The sequence below is a fragment of the Mandrillus leucophaeus genome, unplaced genomic scaffold (genome assembly GCF_000951045.1).
Source record: "Mandrillus leucophaeus isolate KB7577 unplaced genomic scaffold, Mleu.le_1.0 Scaffold937, whole genome shotgun sequence".
NCBI lineage: Eukaryota > Metazoa > Chordata > Mammalia > Primates > Cercopithecidae > Mandrillus > Mandrillus leucophaeus.
In genome coordinates, this window is record NW_012110219.1 from 193,312 (window position 1) to 217,067 (window position 23,756).

Sequence of the window (23,756 nt, forward strand, 5' to 3'; positions counted from 1 at the left end):
CTAAACTTGGTATGTGAGACAATAAATGCCCTTATTGTTTAAACCACACTTATGGTTATATACTCTTTTAGCAGAAAGTGATACTACAAGCAAGAATGAAGATAAGTGAATTTGGCCAGGCAAAGTGGCTCACGCCTGTAATCGCAGTACTTTGGGAGGCTGAGGCGGGAGGATCACCTGAGGTCAGGAGTTCGAGACCAGCCTGACCAACATGGAAAAACCCCATCTCTACTAAAAATACAAAATTAGCCAGGCGTGGTGGCACATGCCTGTAATCCCAGCTACTTGGGAGGCTGAGGCAGAAGAATCGCTTGAACCTGGGAGGCAGAGGTTGTGGTGAGCCGAGATCGCGCCATTGCACTCCAGCCTGGGCAACGAGAGCGAAACTCCATCTCGAAAATAATAATAATAATAATAAAATAAAATAAATAACTTAATTAAATACTCAATTTAAAATTTAGCAAGAGAGCAATAAAATACACGTAAGCAAAGAAAATGGAGGAAACAGAAAATGGGAGCAACATAGATGAATGTTTAGTAGACCTTAAAATAAATACATATAATAAACAAACTGAAAGCTGGTTATTTGAGGGGGAATGGAGCAAATAATAATATAATCAACTAGCTAATTTAATTTTTAAAAAGAAAGTACAAATACATTTTGAAATAAAAATGAAAGAATAACAGATAAGAAAAAAAGATAATATCTTCCTCAAATATTTACAAGGACCAGAAAGCTACATTAATTGTGTATTTTGGGATATATTAATTATAATAAGTTTATTCCAGAAGTAAACAATCTAAACATTACAATTCCATCAAGGAAATTGAGAATGCTTTTAAAGAATGTGCCTCAAAAAGGTACTGAATCTTGGTAGTTTAATATAAAATTGCTAGGAAACCTTCAGGGATTATAAACGCAATGATATTTAAACTGTAAAGTGTATAAAGAATAGTGACAGTTCCAAATTCTTTTCATCAAACCAGCATAATTTATATACTTATGATTCTTTACTCTTGTCTAATTCCATTGGCTGGTACTAACAGAATAAAGTAAAATCATTAAGATATGTATTAATATATTTCATCAAGAGATAAAATATATATGATTCTCTCTGTAGGTGTCCAAGTGGATTTCTTCAAATTCAAAACCCAGTTCTAATTTGGGGAAGGATAGGATACTTTTATACACTAGTAACATGGGAATACTTTAATGTAAATATTAAAGGCCAAGTGTATGATTAATGGTGAAATGCTAGATGAAATTTTATCTAATTTAGGATTATAAAAGTATTTTTACTATCATGACCATTATTTTGCATTGTTATGGTAGTACAAACCAATGGAATTAAGCAAGAGAATAGAATAAGAGATACATAAACTAACATGGCATAGCAAAAGTTTTATTATTTGGTAATAGACTCACATGCCTGGAGACCCAAGAAAATCAGCTTAAAAATTATTAGAATAGCTAGAATTATACAATGGTTATAAAATTACTGAAGGCAGGGATCAGCAGGCTTTTTCTGTAAAGGACAAGATGGTAAATATTTTTGGCTTACTGGGCCATACAGTCCTTATTTCAGTACTAATTTTGTTTTTATAGCATTGAAAGTAGCCATAGATAATAATAAACAAATGGGCATGGACGTTTTCCAATAAAACTTCAGTCACAAGCATATAAAGTGGACTGGATATGACCTGAGGGCCTTAGGTTGCCAATCCTTGAATAGGTATAAAATCTTTGATTTGAACAGCACCCAGTTAAAAAATGTAATGAAATAAAACGATCTCACTTATAATGAGAGAAAGTCAAATTAAAGTTTAGAAATGTGTAAGATTTGTATGAAAAGATTTGAAAGTTCAATTGAAGTAAGACTGTTAGAAGCTTAAGACTGCTGTTAGCCTTGAAGACTAAATATATAAACATATCTTTTCTCCTCAAGTTAATCTAGAAATTTAATATGACCCCTATAAAATAAACAATGTAATTATTTGTCATACATTTAAATTTCATGTGAAATAAGAAAACAAGAATACTGAACAAATTATAGTTATTAAACTATATTCATTTGTAAAATAAAGCATAGGCAGATTAAATAAACAAAATAGTGAGTTCAGAATGAGATTTCCAAAATATGAAAATTTAGCATGTATTAAATGTGGCATTTCAGATCAAGTAATTAATCCAAAACAACGTTTAAGAACAACTGGAGTGAAAACAGAAGTCATTAAAAAAAACTATTTAATAATTTTACATCGAGCAAGAAGGAAGCCAAAAACCTAGAAGCTCTAAAAAAATTTGACAAATCTGTTTAAACAACCAAAATAGCCGTGTTAATGATGCTTCTGCTGCTGCTGATAGTTGCAGATTGCTTAATATGTGCTAGTTTCTATTCTAAAATTTTAAATGGATTAGCTCTTTAAATCCTTCCAAAGACTAAAATACTCTCCCTACCTCAGACGGAGGTTTTACAGATAGGGATCTGGCACAGAGCAGTCAGCTAGTAAACAGTGGAGGAATTACATTTTCTTTACGGCAAAGTAGAACATACACGGTATCAAGATACAAATAAAATATGCAAAAATATTAGCCAGCTACATGGAGAAGGGGTTATTTCATTGACATATGATAAGTTATTTTATACTAATAATAAAAATCTACAAAACAACAAAAAATGGGCAGATGTAATAATGTACACTTTATAAAGAAAATAATGTGAAGCATATGAACAGACATGTTAGAAGGTTCAAATTCTAAATAGAAGCATAAAAGAATAAAAAGTTGAGGTACAGATTTTTTATTATAGTAACATAGATCTGAAAGTTTGTAATTCATTGAGGTATCTGGTAAGAAAAAATGACAGGAAAGAAAAGAATCATTTGAAATGCAATTTGGCAGTATTTTACTTATCCTACACATACATTTATAAACACGATAAAAACACACTAAAATATGTAAAATGTTTGCCATTTCAGCATTACTAATTAATAACTAAATCCTGAAATGCACCTAAGGGTTATTTTAGTCATATTTTATTTTTTAAAATTATGATACCTACAATTGCAATATTAGCTATTAAAACAAATAGAGATCCTGTCCTTACACGCTGATATTGAAGCACATAAAAGATATTCTAACAAAACATAAACAAACTGCAAATACAAATGTAAGAAGTGTGTATATTACTCATTTAAGTAAATTTTTTTTTAAAAAATATGAATATATGCTCGGGATATTTCCAGAAGGTTCACAAGAAATTTATGATGGCTCCTGTAAGGAAAGAGGGCTGCAAGTTTGTATATGCAACTGTGTGTGTTTAGGACATTTTATCATGCTTTTTCCCCAATAAAATAACTTAAAATTATATTAAATATCCTAGGTGAAAGGATAAATACAGGTAAACATAGTGAGAAAATAGATAAAGATATATAAAAATAGTAATGTAACTAACAATTACATGTGTGGATTTGTACAGTGAAAAATAACTTTCTGAAACAAAGAAATTGTTATAGAATATAGATATACCTTTTGTGTATCTACAGAGATATACTATATGTGTGTGTGTATATATATATAGACACACAATAGATATACAATATAGATATATCTTTTAGCAATTTCTTTTCTGAAGAAGTAAATTTATGGAAAATCAAAACTTCTACTGATAAATAACAATTGTGAATAAACTTTAGAGATTATTTTTCTGAAGTTTTTATATTGGAATACATACATATGTATAATTTTTCACTCATTGAAAATGTGATGAATATAGGAATAATTAAATACTGTGCTCCTATTAATGAATCTGAGGACAATTATTTGCCTGCAAAGGATTTTATTATTTTTTTCTAAAATCAATTTTAACTCTTTAGATTGTCATGGTATACTCTCCCTTTACTTACTATTTTTCTTCTCTTGCCACCAGCTAGAAATGAAATATCATAGGCATACTTAACAAACATGAGACGAACACAGAAGATTTTTCATTAAATAGAGAGTTGAATAATACTGCTTTGTCTTGAACTTATATTTAATTCTAGCTGTTTACACTTTAATAACATTTATAGCAATTACTACAGTTGGATTATATCTAGACTTTGCCTGAGGGAATGTGTAAAATAATTTAATAGCAAGAACTTAGTCTGATTATGTTTAGAAGTTGGTGGGAATATTTTTTCTGTTCTTTTTGGTTTGAGTAATGGTTTAATTTCAAAATGGCAAATTTAAGAGGAAAAGTTAACAATGAACAGAGAAAAAGATGCATTGTAGTAACTAAAATAAATGCAAGGGACATGATCTCGTTCCCTGCTAGCATGGACATCAAAACAAGTCATCACTGTAAAAACCAAAAGGTAAGGGAGACACCCTTTCAGACTAGTCATGAGTATAGAGAATAGAGGATACTTAGTAAATACTAATACATGTTATTGGTCCCTTTTCGCTAGTCTTTCATAAGTATAGATTCTTTCTAATCTGTAGGGAATTTAACTTTTCTTGGTATCAGTTACTAATCTCACATATTAATTAGAGGGTTCCTCCTAAGTTTCAATTCTAAGTCTTTTCCAGGTCTAACATTCTACAGTGCTCCTTATTATCCTTTGCTTGTGCTTACAAAGTGCATAAAGGTGTAACAGAAGAAAACAAATCTATTTGAGGATCTACTGCAGAACATCATCAGAGGATCATGAATATGGAATCTAAAAGAAAGTTTGTACTTCAGTTTTTCTTTGTTATATTTCATTTCATATCTCTTCTAGGCTGTAGGAGATTAATCAGAGTGGTGGGAGAAACTATAGGGAATGGAGTAGGCCTTCTGAAAGGTCAGAAGGCTCTGCAAACCTTCAGGGGAGAATAGCTGAAGGCAGCTGTTTTCTAACCCTGAGGCAGAGGGCGAGGAGTATGTGCAAGGGAGGGAAGGGAAAGTTATCTTGCTCAGGCTTGTTTGTTTGAAGTTGTCTAGGAACAGACCTTTGAACATCCACATGTGTGACATTCCCTGAAAGGGGAACAATAAATGTTAATGACCTGCAGGTTGTATATGCTCCAGGCTTTCGGCATTGTGCCTGCACTGAATAAAAGCAAGCAGTTCCAGCTTCTCAGGGCTGCACTTTGGCCACTAGAGCCAGGCAGTCCCCCAGCTGCTCTTACACTGCATACCTGTGTCTGAGTATTCGTTTCACCCGTTGGTTGGCCAGGGTCTGTGAGACAGATCTGGCACTAGGCATCACTCTCCTTTTGCTCTCTATGGTGCTCTCAGCCTTGTCTTTACTTAACCCTTAACCCTCAGGATCAAGGTCCTTCACATGGGTCACAAGGCTCCCTAGGTACTGGGTTACACCACTGGCTATTTCTAGAAAGAAAACAGATTCTTACTCTTCATTACTGGAGGGGTTTTAGATCCTTTAAATTTTTCAGAGAGGACAAAGCCACCTTTCTTTTTCTAATATTGTCAGCTACTTATAACATAACTGAAACGCATTATTTTAACTTTTTTCTCTGCCTCTTTGTGATTTTTTCCTAAGGATGCCACACCCCTTCAGGAATCAAGAAAAAGACAAAGGATAGAAGAGGTGAACTAGAAGAACAGTTTCATGATGCAACAGAGAATTTCATGGATGGCTCACCATATCTCTCGATTACTCACTATATTTTGAAAAGTTTTCTAATAGTACCAACCACATAAATCATGAAAACAAGTGTCTCACAATATGCTTCTTCAAGAAGTTTGCAATCTAATAAGAAGGATCTAGAATGATGTAGGTAAAATAGTAAGGTAATTAAATACATTGTGTAACAAAAATAAGGATAAAAGCATCTTGAGACTCTAAAGTTCAGATCACAATGGTTGTCATAAACATTCTTTGACTCATATGGGAACAATATTCCATATAAGTCCCATATATTTCCATACATTTCCCAGCTCCTCAACTAGATATCAGAAGTTTCTCAAGGGCAACAAACATCCCTTTTCTATTATCCTTCCTCACCACCAAACAATGTCTCCCACATAAAAGATGGAGTGAATCTGTGTCAATCAATCAAAACATGCCACTGCAGTATACTGATTCCACTGTGAGGTGGGGAAGGTCAGTGAGATTTTTGCTCCTCACTTATTTTGTATTGAAAGGACACTCATGGCTCACGTTCAAATTTCAAGCAACTGCTACCCAAATAGAGTTAAAACTAAAAGCTCAAAACCTCACATGGCAAATAACTACTGACACGTACTTCATAAAATTGTATCTGTGCATTAACAGAAATTTCTGTCAGAAGCTAAATTAGGCATCCAAAATACTATGAACACTGGGTATATCATGTGTATGTGGAGCTAAGTGGTAAGGGAAGACAGATTACTTATTTTTTTAGGATTCTTCTTGTACGATTAGAAAGGACTTGCATTTAACCTCTGATAAAGTCTAAACAGTTCCTTAAGATATGTTTTTTCCTACAGAAATATATTTTATTTATTTATTTTTATTTTTTATTTTTTTGAGACGGAGTCTCGCTCTGTCGCCCAGACTGGAGTGCAGTGGCACGATCTCGGCTCACTGCAAGCTCCGCCTTCCGGGTTCACGCCATTCTCCTGCCTCAGCCTCCCGAGTAGCTGGGACTACAGGCGCCCGCCACCACGCCTGGTTAATTTTTTGTATTTTTAGTAGAGACGGGGTTTCACCGTGTTAGCCGGGATGGTCTCGATCTCCTGACCTCGTGATCTACCTGCCTTGGCCTCCCAAAGTGCTGGGATTACAGGCGTGAGCCACTGCGCCCGGCCACAGAAATATATTTTATTAATAGAACATTCCAAGATGTAACTTAATTAGGGCAAATGTTGATGAAAGGGAAAGTTCATACCGGTATATATTTACTAAAATTTTAAATAAAAATTCACTTAAATCAATTCAACAAATGTTTACTGCACCTCTACTATATAGAAAGTACGGAATTAGGTAATGCTTTTTTTTTTTTTTGGCAGGATCTCACTCTTTTGCCCAGGTTGGAGTGCAATGATGCAATCTCAGCCCACTGCAGCCTCAACCTCCTGAGCTCAAATGATCAAATGATCCTCCTGCCTCAACCTACTGAGGAGCTGGGCACATGTCACCACACCCAACTAATTTTTGTATTTTTGTAGAAATGGGATCTCTTGCCCAGGCTGGTCTCGAACTCCTGGGCTCAAGCTATCTACCTGCCTCAGCCTCCCCAAATGCTTGAATTACAGGCATGAGTCACTGCTTCCTGACAGATGTGCTTTTTAAAAAGAAGTAAACAAAATGTCAAGGCAATACCATAAATGTCAGTGGGAAAATTTTATACTTAAAATTTAACTCTGTACTATTAATATTGTTTTGCTATGGAATATGCTACAGGTTCCATCATGTCTTATTTATTAGTGCTTTTTTTTTTTTAATTAAAGAGTAGAATGGCATACATGACCTTTTATTGTTCTTTGCTATTTTTCTTTCTTACTATTTTGAAAATAGTATCTTCAATTTTTCATAAAAAATTTGATTATAAAAAGAAAAGGCAAACATATGTGGTAATACTTTTAGTGCACACCTCAAAAATGTCAAAGCTTACTGAACTGCTCACAATTTTATTGTTGTTAATGAACCTTTTAGCAAACCACAAAAAAAATTACCTCCTGATTCAAAAGCTCTGTTCTTAGCAGAGGCCTATCATGGATGCTATTTAAAATTTGTGGCTGCATAGTTTTAAATATTTGATGTTCAAGAATGTTTCCTGCTGACCAAATAACTCCTCCTCTCAGAAACATGGGAAGGAAAAATGGGAAAGATAAGCTGAGAAAAGCAAATTGTTCTTAAAATAAAACAGCTGGCTGAATTAAATTGAATCAATTACACTTCTTACATTGAAATGCAGTGTTTAGTGAAGAGACAATAATATTGTGATGATTTAATTTTAACATGAGATTCTCACAAAACATGTAAAATGTACAAATATTACAATTATCAAGAAATACATGTTAAAATTTTAACCCTCTGAGTTGACAGACTGTGTCATAGTGAAACTTTTCAGTGACAGTAGAGCTAGAAGAAAATGTGAAGGTTATCGTTTAACGCAGCAGTAATTAAGCAGGTAGATGTCTTAATTGTGGTGCGATTGGCCTACTTCTCCGCAAGCTAAATATCTTTGCCCATCTGGACGTGGTCAATGACCTACTTTTCTCAATTCTACCAGTATAGTATACTAACTCACAAAAGTGAAAAGTAATCTACTTATTATGAGAGGAAGTAATGCAGTTGAAATGATGTATGATATTTAGCAATTAATCTTACTTAGATTTCTCATATATTATGGGTAAATAAACTTTCCTATAAGCAATTTTATGCTGAGTCTCAAATTTAACCCCAATGTATGACAAAAAAGCAAGCCTAGTATGAACATATAAACATACATTTTCTTTTCGTTTTTACATCTTAACATTTTATTTTATTATTATTATTATTTTGAAATGGAGTCTCACTTTGCCGCCCAGAATGGAGTGCAATGGCGTGATCTTGGCTCACTGCAACCTCTGCCTCCCGGGTTCAAGCGATTCTCCTGTCTCAGTCTCCTGAGTAGTTGGGAATACAGGTGCCTGCCACCATGTTAGGCTAATTTTTAGTAGAGATGGTGTTTCACCATGTTGGCCAGACTGGTCTCGAACTGCTGACCTCAAGTGATCCACCCACCTCGGCCTCCCAAAGTGCTGAGATTGCAGGCATAAGCCACTGTGCCCGGCCTTAATTTAACATTTTAAACATGGTTTTGAATCTGCCTCCCCTTAGCTGGACACTTTATAAAGATAACATAAGTCTACTGTTTCTTATGAAAATTTCAGAGAATGATCTTCAGCCTGAGTCTTAGGCAATGTTGTTTGCATTGCCCTGATGTAAAATTGTTCAATATTAGATTTTTATGTTAACATTAAACTCAAAATGGATATCTCCCTTAGGTTATTCACTATTATCCATCCTCCATGGAATGTTCAATAGAATTTTTTTTGGTTTTGTTTCATTCTTCTATATATTCATTCATAAATATACAGCTTTAATACATGAATTCACCAGAAAAATACTTACTACATACCTATCCTGTGCTGAGTACTTTGTTGTTTAGGAGAAATAAGCATGACTATCTTGTAAATGGATAGTCAGAAACTTATAATCTTTAATAACTTGAAGGTTTTGTCATCCTCTAAATATAAAACATAACTTAATATTCTGACCTAAGTTCTAAAATTTAAAAAGTAATCGACAATGTAGTTTGTCTCAGTCAGATAGACTAGGCTATTCTGCAGTAACAAATATTCCCCAATTTTCCAAAGATGATGATGATAAAGTTGATATTTTGCTTATGCTGCATATCTATCATGGGTTACTGGGGAGGAATGGGAGAAGTGTTCTCTGTTCATGGTAGATATTCATGGAGACTAGCTGACATCTGGAACATTGCAGGTCATGAGCAAACTGGGGAAAGAGATGTATGGATGGCCACACATTAGCAATGAAACAAGCCAGCCCAGTAGTAACAAACAGCACTTCCTCTCACAAGGGAGCAGGTAAATCTGGTCACACAGTCCCATCCAACCATATAAAGACCTGGAAGTACAGGCCTATCACATACATCAATGAGAGAAAAACCAGAAATATTTGTCAAATAGCACTAATAACTGAAGAACCAGCAGTACTTGACAAATCATCCCACTTAATGATCACTGAATATTTGGATCACCTCAGTTCTCTCATACAAAGTGTATCTAATTGATGAAGGTGGCTACACTAAACAACTGATTTTCACTGTAGAACAAACAGTCTTCTATTGGAGGTAGATGCCATGCAGGACTTCCATAACTGGAGACAAGAAATTAATGCCTGGCTTCACAGCTTCAAAGGCCAGGCTGGCTCTCTTGATGGGGGTTAATGCAGTTAGTAACTTTAACTTGAAGCCAATGGTCACTTACCATCTGGAAAATCCTAGGGCCCTTAAGAACCATGCTAAAGCTACTTTATGCCCTAAAAAAGGAACAACAGGCCAGGTGCGGTGGCTCATGCTGTAATCCCAGCACTTTGGGAGGCTGAGGGGGGCGTGATCATCACCTGAGTTTGGGAGTTTGAGACCAGCCTGACCAACATGGAGAAACCCTGTCTCTACTAAAAATACAAAATTAGTTGGGTGTGGTGGCACATGCCTGTAGTCCCAACTACTCAGGAGGCTGAGGCAGAAGAATCGCTTGAACCCGGGAGGCAGAGGTGGCGGTGAGCTGAAATCACGCCATTGTACTCCAGCCTGAGCAACAAGAGTGAAACTCCATCTCAAAAAAAAAAAAAAAAAAAAAAGGAAAACAAAGCCTGGTTGACAGAACATCTGTTTACAGCATGGTTTACTGAGTATTTTAAACCCCCTGTTGAGACCTACCGCTCAGAAAAGAATATTCCTTTCAAAATGTTACTGATCATTAACATTGGTCCTGGTCACCCAAGAGTTCTGATAAAGCACAAGGAGATTAATGTTTTCACGTCTGCTAACACATCATTCGTCCGTAGACCTTGGGTCAAGGATTCTTTTAGACTTTCGAGTCTTATTATTTAAGACTGTCAGTCTTTGCACTTCACCATTGTTCCCCAGATTATTCCTTCAACTGGCATGAAGAGGGGTATGGCAACTGTGGGATTTGAACCATCGTTTAACGAGATATGGGGAGTGAATGGCATTTGCTTACCATGACTTTAGTTTTAGTTTCACCTTCCAAATTAGACTTCTATACACTTTTTAAAGTTTTATTTAAGTTGTACTTTCATCATCATACACAGTAGTAACAAAGCCCTTTCTAATAGTCGTTGTATTAGCTACCTTGTGGCTGTTAATGTTCATGCTTCTGCAAGACCCTTTCAAATCCCTTTTTGTACCATCTACTTCCCTTTCCCTTCCAAGCATCAGTACTAATGTACAGCTCTTTAGCCCTCAAGCTGCTGAAGGGGCTTTTGCCCACAGATGAAGAGATTGTAAAGCATCTGGGACATCTGGGAGTTGATATGCTCATCCCTCCCAGTGTGGCCTTTAACCAATGACTCAACAGTGTAGGAGTATGAAAGTTCACTCCCTTGCCTGGTGTAAGGATAACTCAGATGTAATTTACTCTCCAGAGTTCCCCAGGAGGATCGTGCTGAAGCTGTCCTCTGAGGGATGTTCACCTGAGATTTCACTCTTCCTTGCATCCACTGTCTTCCCTTAGATCATTTTCTTAAATTAATCAAACATACATCCTCGTCTCAGAGCCTATGTCTAACTTAAGATACACCTATAGTAGAGACCTCTCTGTCATGCCAAAATATTGCCGTCTGGTGGCAAGACTAAGAATATCAGAGTTCTTTGCATTCACTGCGTGACCTTTCTAATAAGAGCATTTTCCAACGTGTGGCAAGTTTCAATCTTCAAAAAAACCGCAGCTACTCACAGTGTAAGATGCCTGTGGGGGTGTGGCTCTGGGCCTGGAAAAATTAGAGCAGTCTGGACCCTGAGAGGAGGCGAGCAGATAAGAAGCCTTCTGAGCCTCACCGGCTCCCGTACTGACGTCAGCCTTGGTGGATTAGTTTGTCGCCCCTTTTAGCCAATCGGGTTGGTGTCTCTTTGCCGCTAACCTACTACTGCCTTCTCCGACCGTCGGTCCTCAGGGCAGGTGTGCTCTCTTCCCTGAGCTTTTAGGGGTTGACTTTTCCAGTTCCAGATTAGATACGGCATACGTCGTTCGAGATGTCCGATCAAGAGGGCAGCACAGATGGCTTACCAGACTTAGGGACTGAAAGCCTGTTAAGCAGCCCAGAGGAGCAGTCTGGAGCAGCAGTGGCGACGGCGGCCTCCTCAGACACTGAAATGGCGGCCGCAGAGCCATCGACCGGAGATGGCGGTGATACCAGGGATGGTGGTTTCCCGAGCGATGCCAGCACAGAAAATCAAGACACAGACCCAGAAAGTTCAAGTGAAGACGTCGAACTTGAAAGTGTGGAGGATTTTGAGCATTTCCTCGTGAGTGGTGAAGGTTTATTTTATTACCCCTTAGTGGGAGAGGAGGTGACAGAAAGGGAGGAGGAAGAAGAAGAGATGGAGGAGGAGGAAGGGGAGGAGGAAGAAGAACAGCCTCGGGTGTGTACACGATGCGGTGGCGCCAACCATGAGCAGTGTTTGTTAGAGGAGGATCGGGCGCTGGAGGAGTGGATTTCGTCAGAGACGTCTGCCCTGCCCCGACCTCGCTGGCAAGTCCTTACTGCTCTTCGCCAGCGGCAGCTGGGTTCAAGTGCCCGCTTTGTATATGAGGCCTGTGGGGCAAGAGCCTTTGTGCAGCGTTTCTGCCTGCAGGGTCTTCTTGGAGGCCATGCTGGTTCTGTCAGTACTGTACACTTTAACCAGCGTGGCACCCGGCTGGCCAGTAGCGGTGATGACTTAAGGGTGATAGTGTGGGACTGGGTGCGGCAGAAGCCAGTACTGAACTTTGAGAGTGGTCACGATATTAATGTCATCCAGGCTAAGTTCTTTCCTAACTGTGGTGATTCCATCATGGCCATGTGTGGCCATGATGGACAGGTACGGGTAGCAGAACTAATTAATGCATCGTATTGCGAGAATACTAAGCGTGTGGCCAGGCACAGGGGACCTGCCCACGAGTTGGCTCTGGAGCCAGACTCTCCTTATAAGTTCCTCACTTCAGGTGAAGATGCCGTTGTGTTCACCATTGACCTCAGACAAGACCGGCCAGCTTCAAAAGTTGTGGTAACAAGAGAAAAGGATAAGAAAGTGGGACTGTATACAATCTCGATGAATCCTGCCAATATTTACCAATTTGCAGTGGGTGGACATGATCAATTTGTAAGGATTTATGACCAGAGGAGAATTGATGAGAAAGAAAACAATGGAGTGCTCAAGAAATTCACTCCTCATCATCTGGTTAATTGTGATTTCCCAGCAAGCATCACCTGCATTGTGTACAGCCACGATGGCACAGAGCTCCTGGCCAGCTACAATGATGAAGATATTTACCTCTTCAACTCCTCTCACAGTGATGGTGCTCAATATGTTAAGAGATATAAGGGGCACAGAAATAATGCCACAATCAAATGTGTTAATTTCTATGGCCCCAGGAGTGAGTTTGTTGTGAGCGGTAGTGATTGTGGGCACATCTTCTTCTGGGAGAAATCGTCCTGCCAGATCATCCAGTTCATGGAGGGGGACAGAGGAGGTATAGTAAACTGTCTTGAACCCCACCCTTACCTACCTGTGCTGGCGACCAGTGGCCTAGATCAGCATGTCAAGATCTGGACACCCACAGCTAAAGCTGCCACTGAGCTTACTGGGTTAAAAGATGTGATTAAGAAGAACAAGCAGGAACGAGATGAAGATAACTTGCACCATACCGACCCGTTTGACAATCACATGCTTCGGTTCTTCATGCGTCACCTGTCACAGAGAGCTCATCACTTCGGCTGGAGAGGTCATGGAGCTGAGTTCCCAAATGAAGAGCTGGATGAGTCTTCCGGCACCTCGGATACATCCGAGGAGGAGGGCCAAGATCGAGTGCAGTGCTTGCCATCCTGAAGGCCTCATATCCAGTCCAGCTAGATGTTACCTGAGTACCCTGGACTTTAAAATTCAGTCTGACTAATTTAGAGTTGTCAATAGATTAATAGATTTGCTTTTTGTCTTCTATTTTTCACAATATATTCTGAAAACCATCTCTTCCATCTCCTTCTCTCCTTTCTTCCTTCCACACATTCTTTGTCTCTCATTCCTTTCCTCTATTTCTTTATGCCTCTTTTGTTACCCCTTATATGAGTGCATACACAACTTATGCCTCTCTTCTCTGTTCCCTTATAATTGACCTCTAAAATTGCATAATTTTGTTGAAAAAATTAATGGCCTTATTAGATGTATCTACTCATTTCAGACATTCTGAAAACTATTCCTTTTTTACTTTTTTTCATCTTTTACCAATTTATTTTGAAGATCAAGTTCTTCAGTTGACTTGAAAATTTCATAAATGTGTTTATTCTTTAGAGGTAAAATAAGGCAAACCATAATTCTTTGAATACTGACACTTGGAGACACACAGTCTCAGAAAAGGAAAAGATAAGTAGTGTGTAAATTAATTCCTAACACTTAGCCATACACACACACAGCTTCAAAAGTTGTGGTGACCAGAGAAAAGAATAAGAAAGTGGGACTGTATACAATCTCTATGAATCCTGCCAATATTTACCAATTCGCAGTGGGTGGACATGATCAATTTGTAAAGATTTATGACCAGAGGAGAATTGATGAGAAAGAAAACAATGGAGTGCTCAAGAAATTCACTCCTCATCATCTGGTTAATTGTGATTTCCCAACAAACATCACCTGCATTGTGTATAGCCACCATGGCACAGAGCTCCTGGCCAGCTACACACATACACATACACACACAGCCTCAGAAAAGGAAAACAGAAGAAGTAGTGTGTAGATGAATTCCTAACTAGATAATTCATCTCCTCAGAGCAAATAACTTGGGATTATCCACATTTTCTGAATCCATATGTTAATAATATTGATTAATTTGAGCACACTGAAGCTGGTAAGAACTAAATTAAATTTAATCACATGACATTGTTTATGCATTAAATTTTCTTGAAGTTTTATGCTTGGGAACTCCCACAGGATTATATTCCAGGAAGTCCTCCTGAGACAAGCATCTCCTATAAGATGCCAGCTAGGAATATAAAAATCTCTCATATTTGAAAAAATATATTTTAATTAACTTTTAAGAATAAGTTGCAATAAAAATTGTTTATACTTACAGCCATTTGATACTGTTGGTAGAAAAATCCTATTTGACATCCATGCATTGCTTAAAATTTAGCTGTTTTATGAGTTTGTTTTAAAAATTGTTGCAATAAAGATTGTTTATACTTACAAGTGATGTAGTTGGTAGAAAAATCCTATTTGACATCCATGCATTGCTTAAAATTTAGCTGTTTTATGAGTTTTAAAAATTGTTGCAATAAAGATTGTTTATACTTACAAGTGATGTAGTTGGTAGAAAAATCCTATTTGACATCCATGCATTGCCTAAAGTTCTCTCAGCTGTTTTATGAGTTTAAATTGTTTTAAAAATTGCTTTAAGCTTTACTTAATATAAATTTAAGTTACTAGATGTTCAATTACTTTTCAATAAAAATGTTCATTTTTATTTTATATGTGTTATTTGTGCAAATGAATTCAGAAGATCACCTTTTCCCCAACACGATGAACTATACCACACCATATTTTTTTTTTTTTTTTTTTTGAGACGGGGTCTCACTCTGCCGCCCAGGCTGGAATGCAGTGGCACAATCTCGGCTCACGGCAACCTCTGCCTCCTGGGTTCAAGCAATTCTCCTGTCTCAGCCTCCTGAGTAGCTGGGACCACAGGTGTGTGCCACCACGCCCGGCTAATTTTTGTATTTTTGGTAGAGACGGGATTTCACCATGTTGGCCAGGTTGGTCTTGAACTCCTGACCTCAGGTGATCCGCCCACGTCAGCCTCCCAAAGTACTGGGATTACAGGCATGAGCCAACACATCCGGCCTATACCACACCATTCTTTGCAGACTTTTCTTGGGAAAAGGATGTAATGAAACATCCTGTGTCCTGACAGTGGCTTTTCTTTGATAATACTTCTTGAAATGAGTATTATCTCTGTGTTTTTGGGAGAATGTAGAGTAATTTGCATAATGAGATTAGAATTTAGAATGGAACATAATGACTGAAGTTCCTGCTCACTGAGATCCAAAGTTAGGGACAACTGCCTGGGGGTCTGGGAGCCTCAAGAAGCCCCTACCAAGGTCTGCTCTCAGGAAAGGATCTTAAGAGTCCTAAAAGAGAATTTATAGTCCATAAGAAGAGTGTTAAAACTAGAATTCCAAGTTTGGGGCACTCTGTATAACTTCATGGGATGCATACCAGCAATAATACTAACAAAACATTAAAAAAAAAAAACCATCATTTGGTATTTCAAGTGACACTCGGTGTCAATGAGAGCAAAAGTGAAAGCAGGTAAATTATGCAGTTTTTTTCCACCTGCTGTTTAGAAGGTCTGCCTCTGTGGGAATTTATACTCTGCTCACTTAACTAAACTAAAACTTTACTCAGAGTTCCCTGAATGGTTCTGAGACTGCTTCTTAACAATAGTACAATTATCAAGACCAGGAAATTAACTATATTATAGAGCTAATTCAAATTTCATCAATGTTCCCATTAATGTTTTTCTTCTTTTCCAGTATCCAAGAATATATGTTAATCGTTAGATCTCCTTAGCCTCCCCTCATGTGTGACTTTTTTTTCACTCTTTTTTGTCTTTCATGACCTTGACAGTTTTGTAGTGTAGTGTACTGATCAGGCATTTGGTAAAATACATCCTATTTTGAGTTTCCCTGATGTTTTCTTATGATCCCATTGAGGTTATTCATTTTTGGCAAGAATACCACAGAAGTACGGTCTACAGTTATTTTTGAGGTGTGTGTGTGTGTTTGTGTGCGCGCTTTGCTGTAACTGTTTTCTTCCCATCTGACAGTGAGTCCTGAAGCTAATGCCTCATATTTGAGGTTTTTCTTATGGCAGTACCCATTTTCTAGTAACCAATTTTGTGTCAGTCACAAAGGACAAGATTATGTTATAAAGACTACAACTGGCATATCTCAGTGCTTTAAAAACAAAGGTTTATTTTTTGCTAATGCTAAATGTCAATCACAAGTTTGCAGAGGGGCTTTGCTCCTGGTTGCTTCTCAGATATTCAAGCTGATGAAGCATCCACCACTTTCAACATTTCTGGTCATCAATGCAGAGAGGAAAAAGAACTTTGGAGTGTCTTACATCAGCAATTAAATGCTTCAGCCTTGAAGTGACATATCATGCTTCTCCTCTAAACTCATTGTTTCAGTCTGGTCACATGGCTTCCCTTAGCTATGAAGCCACCAGGAAGAGCATTCCTACCATGTGCTTGGAAGCAGGGGACCAGAAATATTTGAAAAACAGCATCAATGATGACCACGTTTCTACTATGATGGTTTGTATATTTTAAAGTTATTTTACAAAATCATTTTCTGGCTGCATCTTATGCATAATAAAAATTTTGAAAAAAGCTACAAAGCATAAAGGATAAACACCAAATTATTCCTAATTCAACCTTCAAAAGTTATGCATGTGTATGTTTGTTTCCTTGCATCTGCTTTTTCTGTGTGTGTGTGTGTGTGTGTGTGTGTGTGTGTAATCAGGACCACACCAGAAACAGAGCTATATACCAATAAATTTCACTGATTTTGAAAATCTTACCATTTCAGCACAAACTCTTTGAAATCACTGATTTATTAAATAAGCAAATACTACTTCACTGCATATATGCAGACCTTTTTTACATTTTTCTTTTTAAGACATACAGTCAATTTTAATATTCTCCTATTATAAAGCTGTGATCATATAATCTATTAAGATACATTTATTCTGTTTTTCTACTTATTAGCATAGCATATAAAAACTGGATATAGTGTCATGAGATTTTGAGGCTTATATATGGTAGTTGGTTTATTATTATTCCTGAATTATGCAATTGTGAATAAATAAAGTCCTTGCTATACCACACCTCATAGCACATAGTGTTCTTACCTGCAAAGCAATTTAATCTTAATTCCAGAACATCACCATCCCCACAGATGAATGTTAAACCATCTTTTAAATAATAAATGTTTTGGCGTTCATCTTCTTGGCTTTTCCAAGCATATTGTTATGTTATCTACCGATTTTTGTGGTTTTCTCTTATTTAAAACCTACACTATGGCAATCATGAGAATGAGGCTTTCAGAGGTCTAACTGCAGGGATAATAATTGACAGAGGTCCCAGCTACTGCCTTCCATTGTGACATTGGCACAAATGCCATGCTTCTCATGAGCTGTTCCCAGCTAATGACAGTGTGGCAGAGATGCTAAGACAAACCCATTCTGGAAAACACAGAGCTCTTCTGACAGCCCATTTTGGCTCAAGGACTGTTGAAATCTTCTTATAACTGTGCTACAGTCTAATAGATTTCCTGCCCAAATTTATCTCCTTTTCTCTCCTGCACAATGGTTAGACTTGCACCACAGTGTGATGATTCTTCCAGCTCCCTCAGGATTCCTCCCCATTTTTCCTTCACAGGCATTTTCTCCAATAAATTTCTTGCATGTTTAATCCCATCTTGGCATCTGCTTCTCAAAAGACAGGAGCTAACATATACATCATTTTGGGTTCGTTTCTATTCTCTTTACATTAGAAAAAGCATGTTATGTTCTTTGCTTTCTTGTTTTAGATTTTAGTGGCCAAGATTCTAGATAAGTGCCATGAACCATGTGATTGATCAGAGTAAAATGCACAGTATCATAAGGAATAGATTAAGGAATAGGTTTCATTGGAGGATTTACATGGCAAGAGTAGCAAGAGAAGGCCTGTATATTCTGATTTTTCCATCTTTCCACAAGAAGCCATGCCACGGTCAGTCAAGTGGAGGGACACTTCCTGTTTCCTACTTTTCCTTGTTAGGGGTCAATTGTGAGAACAAACTCATCACTGTGGGAACAAAATGTTGTGCTACTAGGATATCAAGGTTCTCTGGGAAAGCTAGCTGCCCTGCCTTTGGAAACACTGAAGTTCATGATAAGTGTGTAGCCCTGCTCTCAATAGAGGGAAGTCATCCGTCCCCGGAGAAGCTGAGTAAAAGTACACTTCCTCTCCCTGGGAATAGGGGGTGCTCTAGGTCTCAGCCAACTAATTGCTTAGCAAACTGAAATGAGTTCCCAGGATCATACTTGGACATTTTTACTTATTGCTTGCTCCCACTTTAAAATGTTAATTACTGTTAGTTCAACTTACTACTTTTCATGATATAGAGGTGTCCTTATATTCACATTCTATTAACAAAATTTCTAATGCTAAGCAGTCTTTTCATTCCTGAAATAGCTCTAATTTTTTTCTCAGCAGATAAGTCACTTAATGAATGACTGAGTTTTTTTTTTTTTTTTTCATGAAATCAGGTATTCTCATTTAAATATACTTGAGATTAGACTATTATGGAAACATGGTTGCAGGGAGATATGTGTATGTGTGTGTGCACATGCGCTCCTCTCTGTCTATTAACTTTGCCAATTACTGATAGCCTAATTGTGCTCCATTCAAAAGCAAATTGCTTGGCTTTCCATTATTTTATATAAGATTAAATAGTTTATTTAGCACAGAAATGATTATATCAGAAAAACAACACAACATCTTTACTTAGAACTTTTTTGAGAATCTTGATACATTTTTCACTTTCTTCCATGTTAGTTAATTGGTTCAGATTTTGTATACTTACATCATTTTAGATAATTTTTATTTTCCATATACATTTTTTTTCAGATTGATGGAATGGATGTATTCTGTCTCTATATTTCTAAACACTGAAGTTTTTCTGTTTTATGCTTCAAAATATATTTATCAATATTTTCTATCATTATTTAATTTGCCAAAATTTCATGCATAAAACACTTTTAAAAAACAAGTATTCTACACTTAATTTGCCGAAATTTCATGCATTAAATACTTTTAAAACTAGTATTCTATTTATTGTATTATAATTGACTATTCATAATAAAATTTATGAATTTATGCTTCAAAGTTTCTGATTTTTTGATGATTTTCTTGTTCTTTCTACAATTGTTATCTAATTTATTTAAATAATTTTTATAAGAAACATATTCAAATCTATGAATCTTCTTTCAATGAATAGTGCTTTGATCACATTTCTTATATTTTAATCAGTAATATTCTCACTATTTTCTGAATTGCCCACGGTTATATTTGCCTTATGCTTGTCCAATTTACATATTTTAGATATTAAAAATAATGCATGCTTGTTTTAACAGCTGAAGTAATGCAAAATTTATGAATAAATGTGATATCTTCTCTATCCACAGATTACCAAGGTTAATCAGTTTGGTCAGTGTCCTTTTTGCATCTTTTTTTGTGCCTCTATGTATATATTCAAAAGTATACATAAATACATAGTTGTTCCCCTTCATCAATGTGTTCGCAAAAATGAGATCATTCTGTACATATTACTTAATTATTTTAAAATTTTGTTTATTTTTACATGGTAATATACTACATATTAGCCTTGCATGATAGCTCATTATTTTTAAAGAATCACTTAATTTTCCTTAGTATTGATGCTCTCTATTAAAGGATTTAGGCTCAGGCTGCAAATTATATTTCTCAATTATGTTCTGTTACCTTTTGTAACTAGTGAGATTCTTTCTAGGTTCTTCAATTAGTTTCAGTTAATTTAACCTGAGGTATAGTGAAGTTTTTTTTGCTTGTTTTGCTTTGTTTTATCTTTGGCTCAACAGATAGTATTTGGAAAAAATATGAAAGGAGGTATGTTGGTAGCCATATCCAGTTTTAAGTTAGAATTCTCTCTAACTTTTGTATCCATGTATAATTCTTTTTGACAAGTCTTGCTTCTCAGTCGTCTTCATTTATGACAGTTTTTGCTTTTTCAAATTAAAGTTAAAGCTACAAAATCAAACTTAGCAAGATATACAAAGGCCTCCATTATACCTCCTCCTCTTCTCTCTCCAGTCTATTCAACAGCCACTTCCCATTTCGAAACAGACACTCACGCACTCCCCAATCACTTTCCACCACTAAATTTTTCCTTGCTCTCCTGGACCTCCTTATCTAAATCCATGTTTTTCTTTCTGCCTTGAATATCCTTTCTCTTTTTCTGTTTCTGATTGATTCTTGCACATCCTCAACAATCAACTTAGGAATCACTTCTGTAAAGTTCACCCAACCCCTGTCACTGTCCAATTCTGGCTTGTTTCCTTTGCAACTATCTATAATAGTACCTATCATCCTGTTGCTGCTGCATCTGACAGCCCCAAAAGTATTTACTAAATTTCCCTGACTCCTCACATTCTCATTATGCATCTCTTCTTTGTTATCGTGAAAAGCAAAAATCAGTAGCACATGTCACAAAATTTAGCATTTAAACATAAGTGATAAAGCATATGAAAACATATTACATATTTGTATTTGCAAATTACATAGTATGAATATAGATATAGATGACAGATACTGATACAGACCTAAAGTCTTAGATATCTAAACACAGAAAGCAATGGTAATTATCCATCAGAATCATTTGCAAGTGATTGGTGAACTGTAAATTTCTGTAGAAATGATAATTATTACCCCTTAGGTTTACTAGCAGTCTCATTATCTAGTTTTTTTAGGAATAAATTTTTAGTTAATAGAATCAGTCTAAATTACTGAGGAAATCAAAGCATAGCCTTGGAAAGTTTACTTTGTCTACAATAAAAAAATTAAATTTCATTTTTTCCTTAAACATAATATTGGTGAACTTATTTTGTAATGAGTAGCTTGGTCTAATAAAGGAAATTTTAAAATTTCAGAAGGTTAAATAGAAAAATAACATAAATGATTAAAAAAAGAAAATCAATGATTCAAACTATATCTATTTACATACTTGAATATAATGAACAACATGAGTCTTGCTTGTCTCTGTTTTCTAGAACACAGATTGGTACAGAGAAAATAATAAATACTGGATGAAAAAGTTTTGCATTGGGTTCTAAAGGAGAAAAATTACAGGGTAAAATTATTTAAGTTAAAAATAAGTCTATTCCCCCAACCATGATCAAGTACTTTGCTATGTGTTTACCTTGAGTTTGGATAAGTTTAATACATTCTTAAATATGCATATTATTTTACGGAAAACTTGCACCATAGCTTAACTTGAGCAAGTACATTAATGATTTAATGTAAATGTAAAAGCACCAGTGGGCGGTGGAACAATTCATTTAACCAGCTAAGCCTCAGTTTCCTCCTTAATAAGATCATGAATTTGGATGTGATATTTCTTTTGGCTCTGACATTCTAAATTTCTGTGATTCTATGTTTTACTTAAATAAAAACAAGTTCGTTAGACCACCAGGGTTATATTGGTTCTAAATGGGAAAATATATACTTAGTTCACAGTACCAATAGTACATAATAAAAATAATGTATTTGATATGTCCTTTGTGGTTCATTTTTAATCTTACTTTCCAGAAAGCATGCATATTTTCTTGGTATTAATTTTATTTTTATCTTGCAACTATAGAAGAAAAAAGTGCCAATTACTTTTGTAAAAGGTGTAAAAATGACTTTGTGTAGGAGACTTGCAAGTTATAACAATGCAGGAATTTCTGTTTCTAAATTCAGTGTCTGTTATGGTTCCCAAAGGATTGGGAAGTGTTTTAAAACACTGTGAGAGTTCATCTACATGGCTAATTGCTATGAAGAATATTGTGCTCATATAGTATTAGTATTTATGACATAGAAAATTCAAATTGACATTTGGTAGTAGCCATCTCACATTTTTAATTGCAAAAAAATTTAAATTTGCTGATGCACAGGTTCTATGGGACTACTTTTCTGAGCTTTATCTCAAATGTTGCAAACCACTAGGGAATAGTATTATCTGCTCCTCACATAGTCAACAAATCTAGTGTTGGGCCAATTTCAAAAAGTTGCACACACTAAAGAAAAAGAAAGTCATAGAAAATTAAAGGGAAATAGGAAGCCTTTTCTATTTTGATAAAAATAATAAGTACCTAATAATTTGAGATTTTATATTTGCTCACCTATGCAGCACAAAAGATATTGGAAAGGGAGGTTGCTCTGTTTATTTAAAATGACATTTGGTAGGCATATAAACCTTATCAGGATGTATTTTAGTTAAATTCCTAAAAATAATTCACTTCTGGGAAAAAAATCAAGCAAGAAATTTCAGCCCCCAAAAGTAATTTTTTCACGGCAAATAACTGAAGCAAGGATTTGGAAGGAAGGTGCCATCTGAACTCAAGTTAGCACTGATAATTTCAAGCCCAAGGAAAACTGATTAGTGTTTGCTCATCCTGGAAGACGGAAGTTCTGGGTAACAGAGGGAGGAAAAAATGTAGTTTAAAAATGTAAATGTCCATGCTTAAAAATCAATAACATGAATTACAAAAAGACAAAGAGGTTTATTTTTATTATCATGCAATCGTATGTTTTGAAGTCTGAACTGGAACCCCTTGAAGTAATAGAATTTACTTGAGGAAATTCTAAGTGCCCCTATTGCTACAGACAGTCCTGGTGTGTACACGGCCAGAGACAAAAGTCCTAGCTGAAAACTGGACTGAAAGTGGCTCTTTAGATTGTTGCATGACTTGACAAATGTGCTAAAACACAGAGCTGCATACCTACAAGGATATAATAGTTCATTATATGCATATTTTAACTAAGCACGATAAATGAATGGTTTTTTCAGAAATTCTGAAAACTTTCTAAAACACGGAAAATAGAACGTTAATACAGGAAAGAAAACTCAATGACATTTAATTACTGTCCACTTCTTACCTCCATTTTAAAGATTTGGAAACTGAAGCTTTGGAAGGATAAGTGACCAGATCAAATATTTCTTTTAGTCTACCATGGGACTGGAATTTAATCTTACAACATTTGGCCCTTGTTTTTTTCTCTCCTCACTGTACTGACTCCAACAGTCAGCTTTCCTTTTTTCTCCTTACATATTTTATGTGATTTTTTTCCTCCTCATTGTTCACTGGGTAGCAAGATTAATTAACCAAGCCTGCATGTCTGGTTTCCCAGACAATTCTCAGTTGGTATGATTGT

The 23,756-nt window shown here is 36.1% G+C and overlaps 1 protein-coding gene across 1 annotated transcript; it reads left to right on the plus strand.

Annotated features, from left to right (window-relative positions):
- Window positions 1-11,758: 11,758 nt before the first annotated feature.
- On the plus strand, window positions 11,759-13,594 carry DCAF8L1 (DDB1 and CUL4 associated factor 8-like 1). The gene has a single exon (XM_011970233.1). The coding sequence runs from the start codon at window positions 11,759-11,761 to the stop codon at window positions 13,592-13,594; it is 1,836 nt and encodes a 611-aa protein (XP_011825623.1).
- Window positions 13,595-23,756: the final 10,162 nt, after the last annotated feature.

What these genes read in the sequence shown, in the direction of transcription:
- DCAF8L1 (XM_011970233.1), top strand. Translation starts at nt 11,759, where the DNA reads ATGTCCGATCAAGAGGGCAGCACAGATGGCTTACCAGACTTAGGGACT.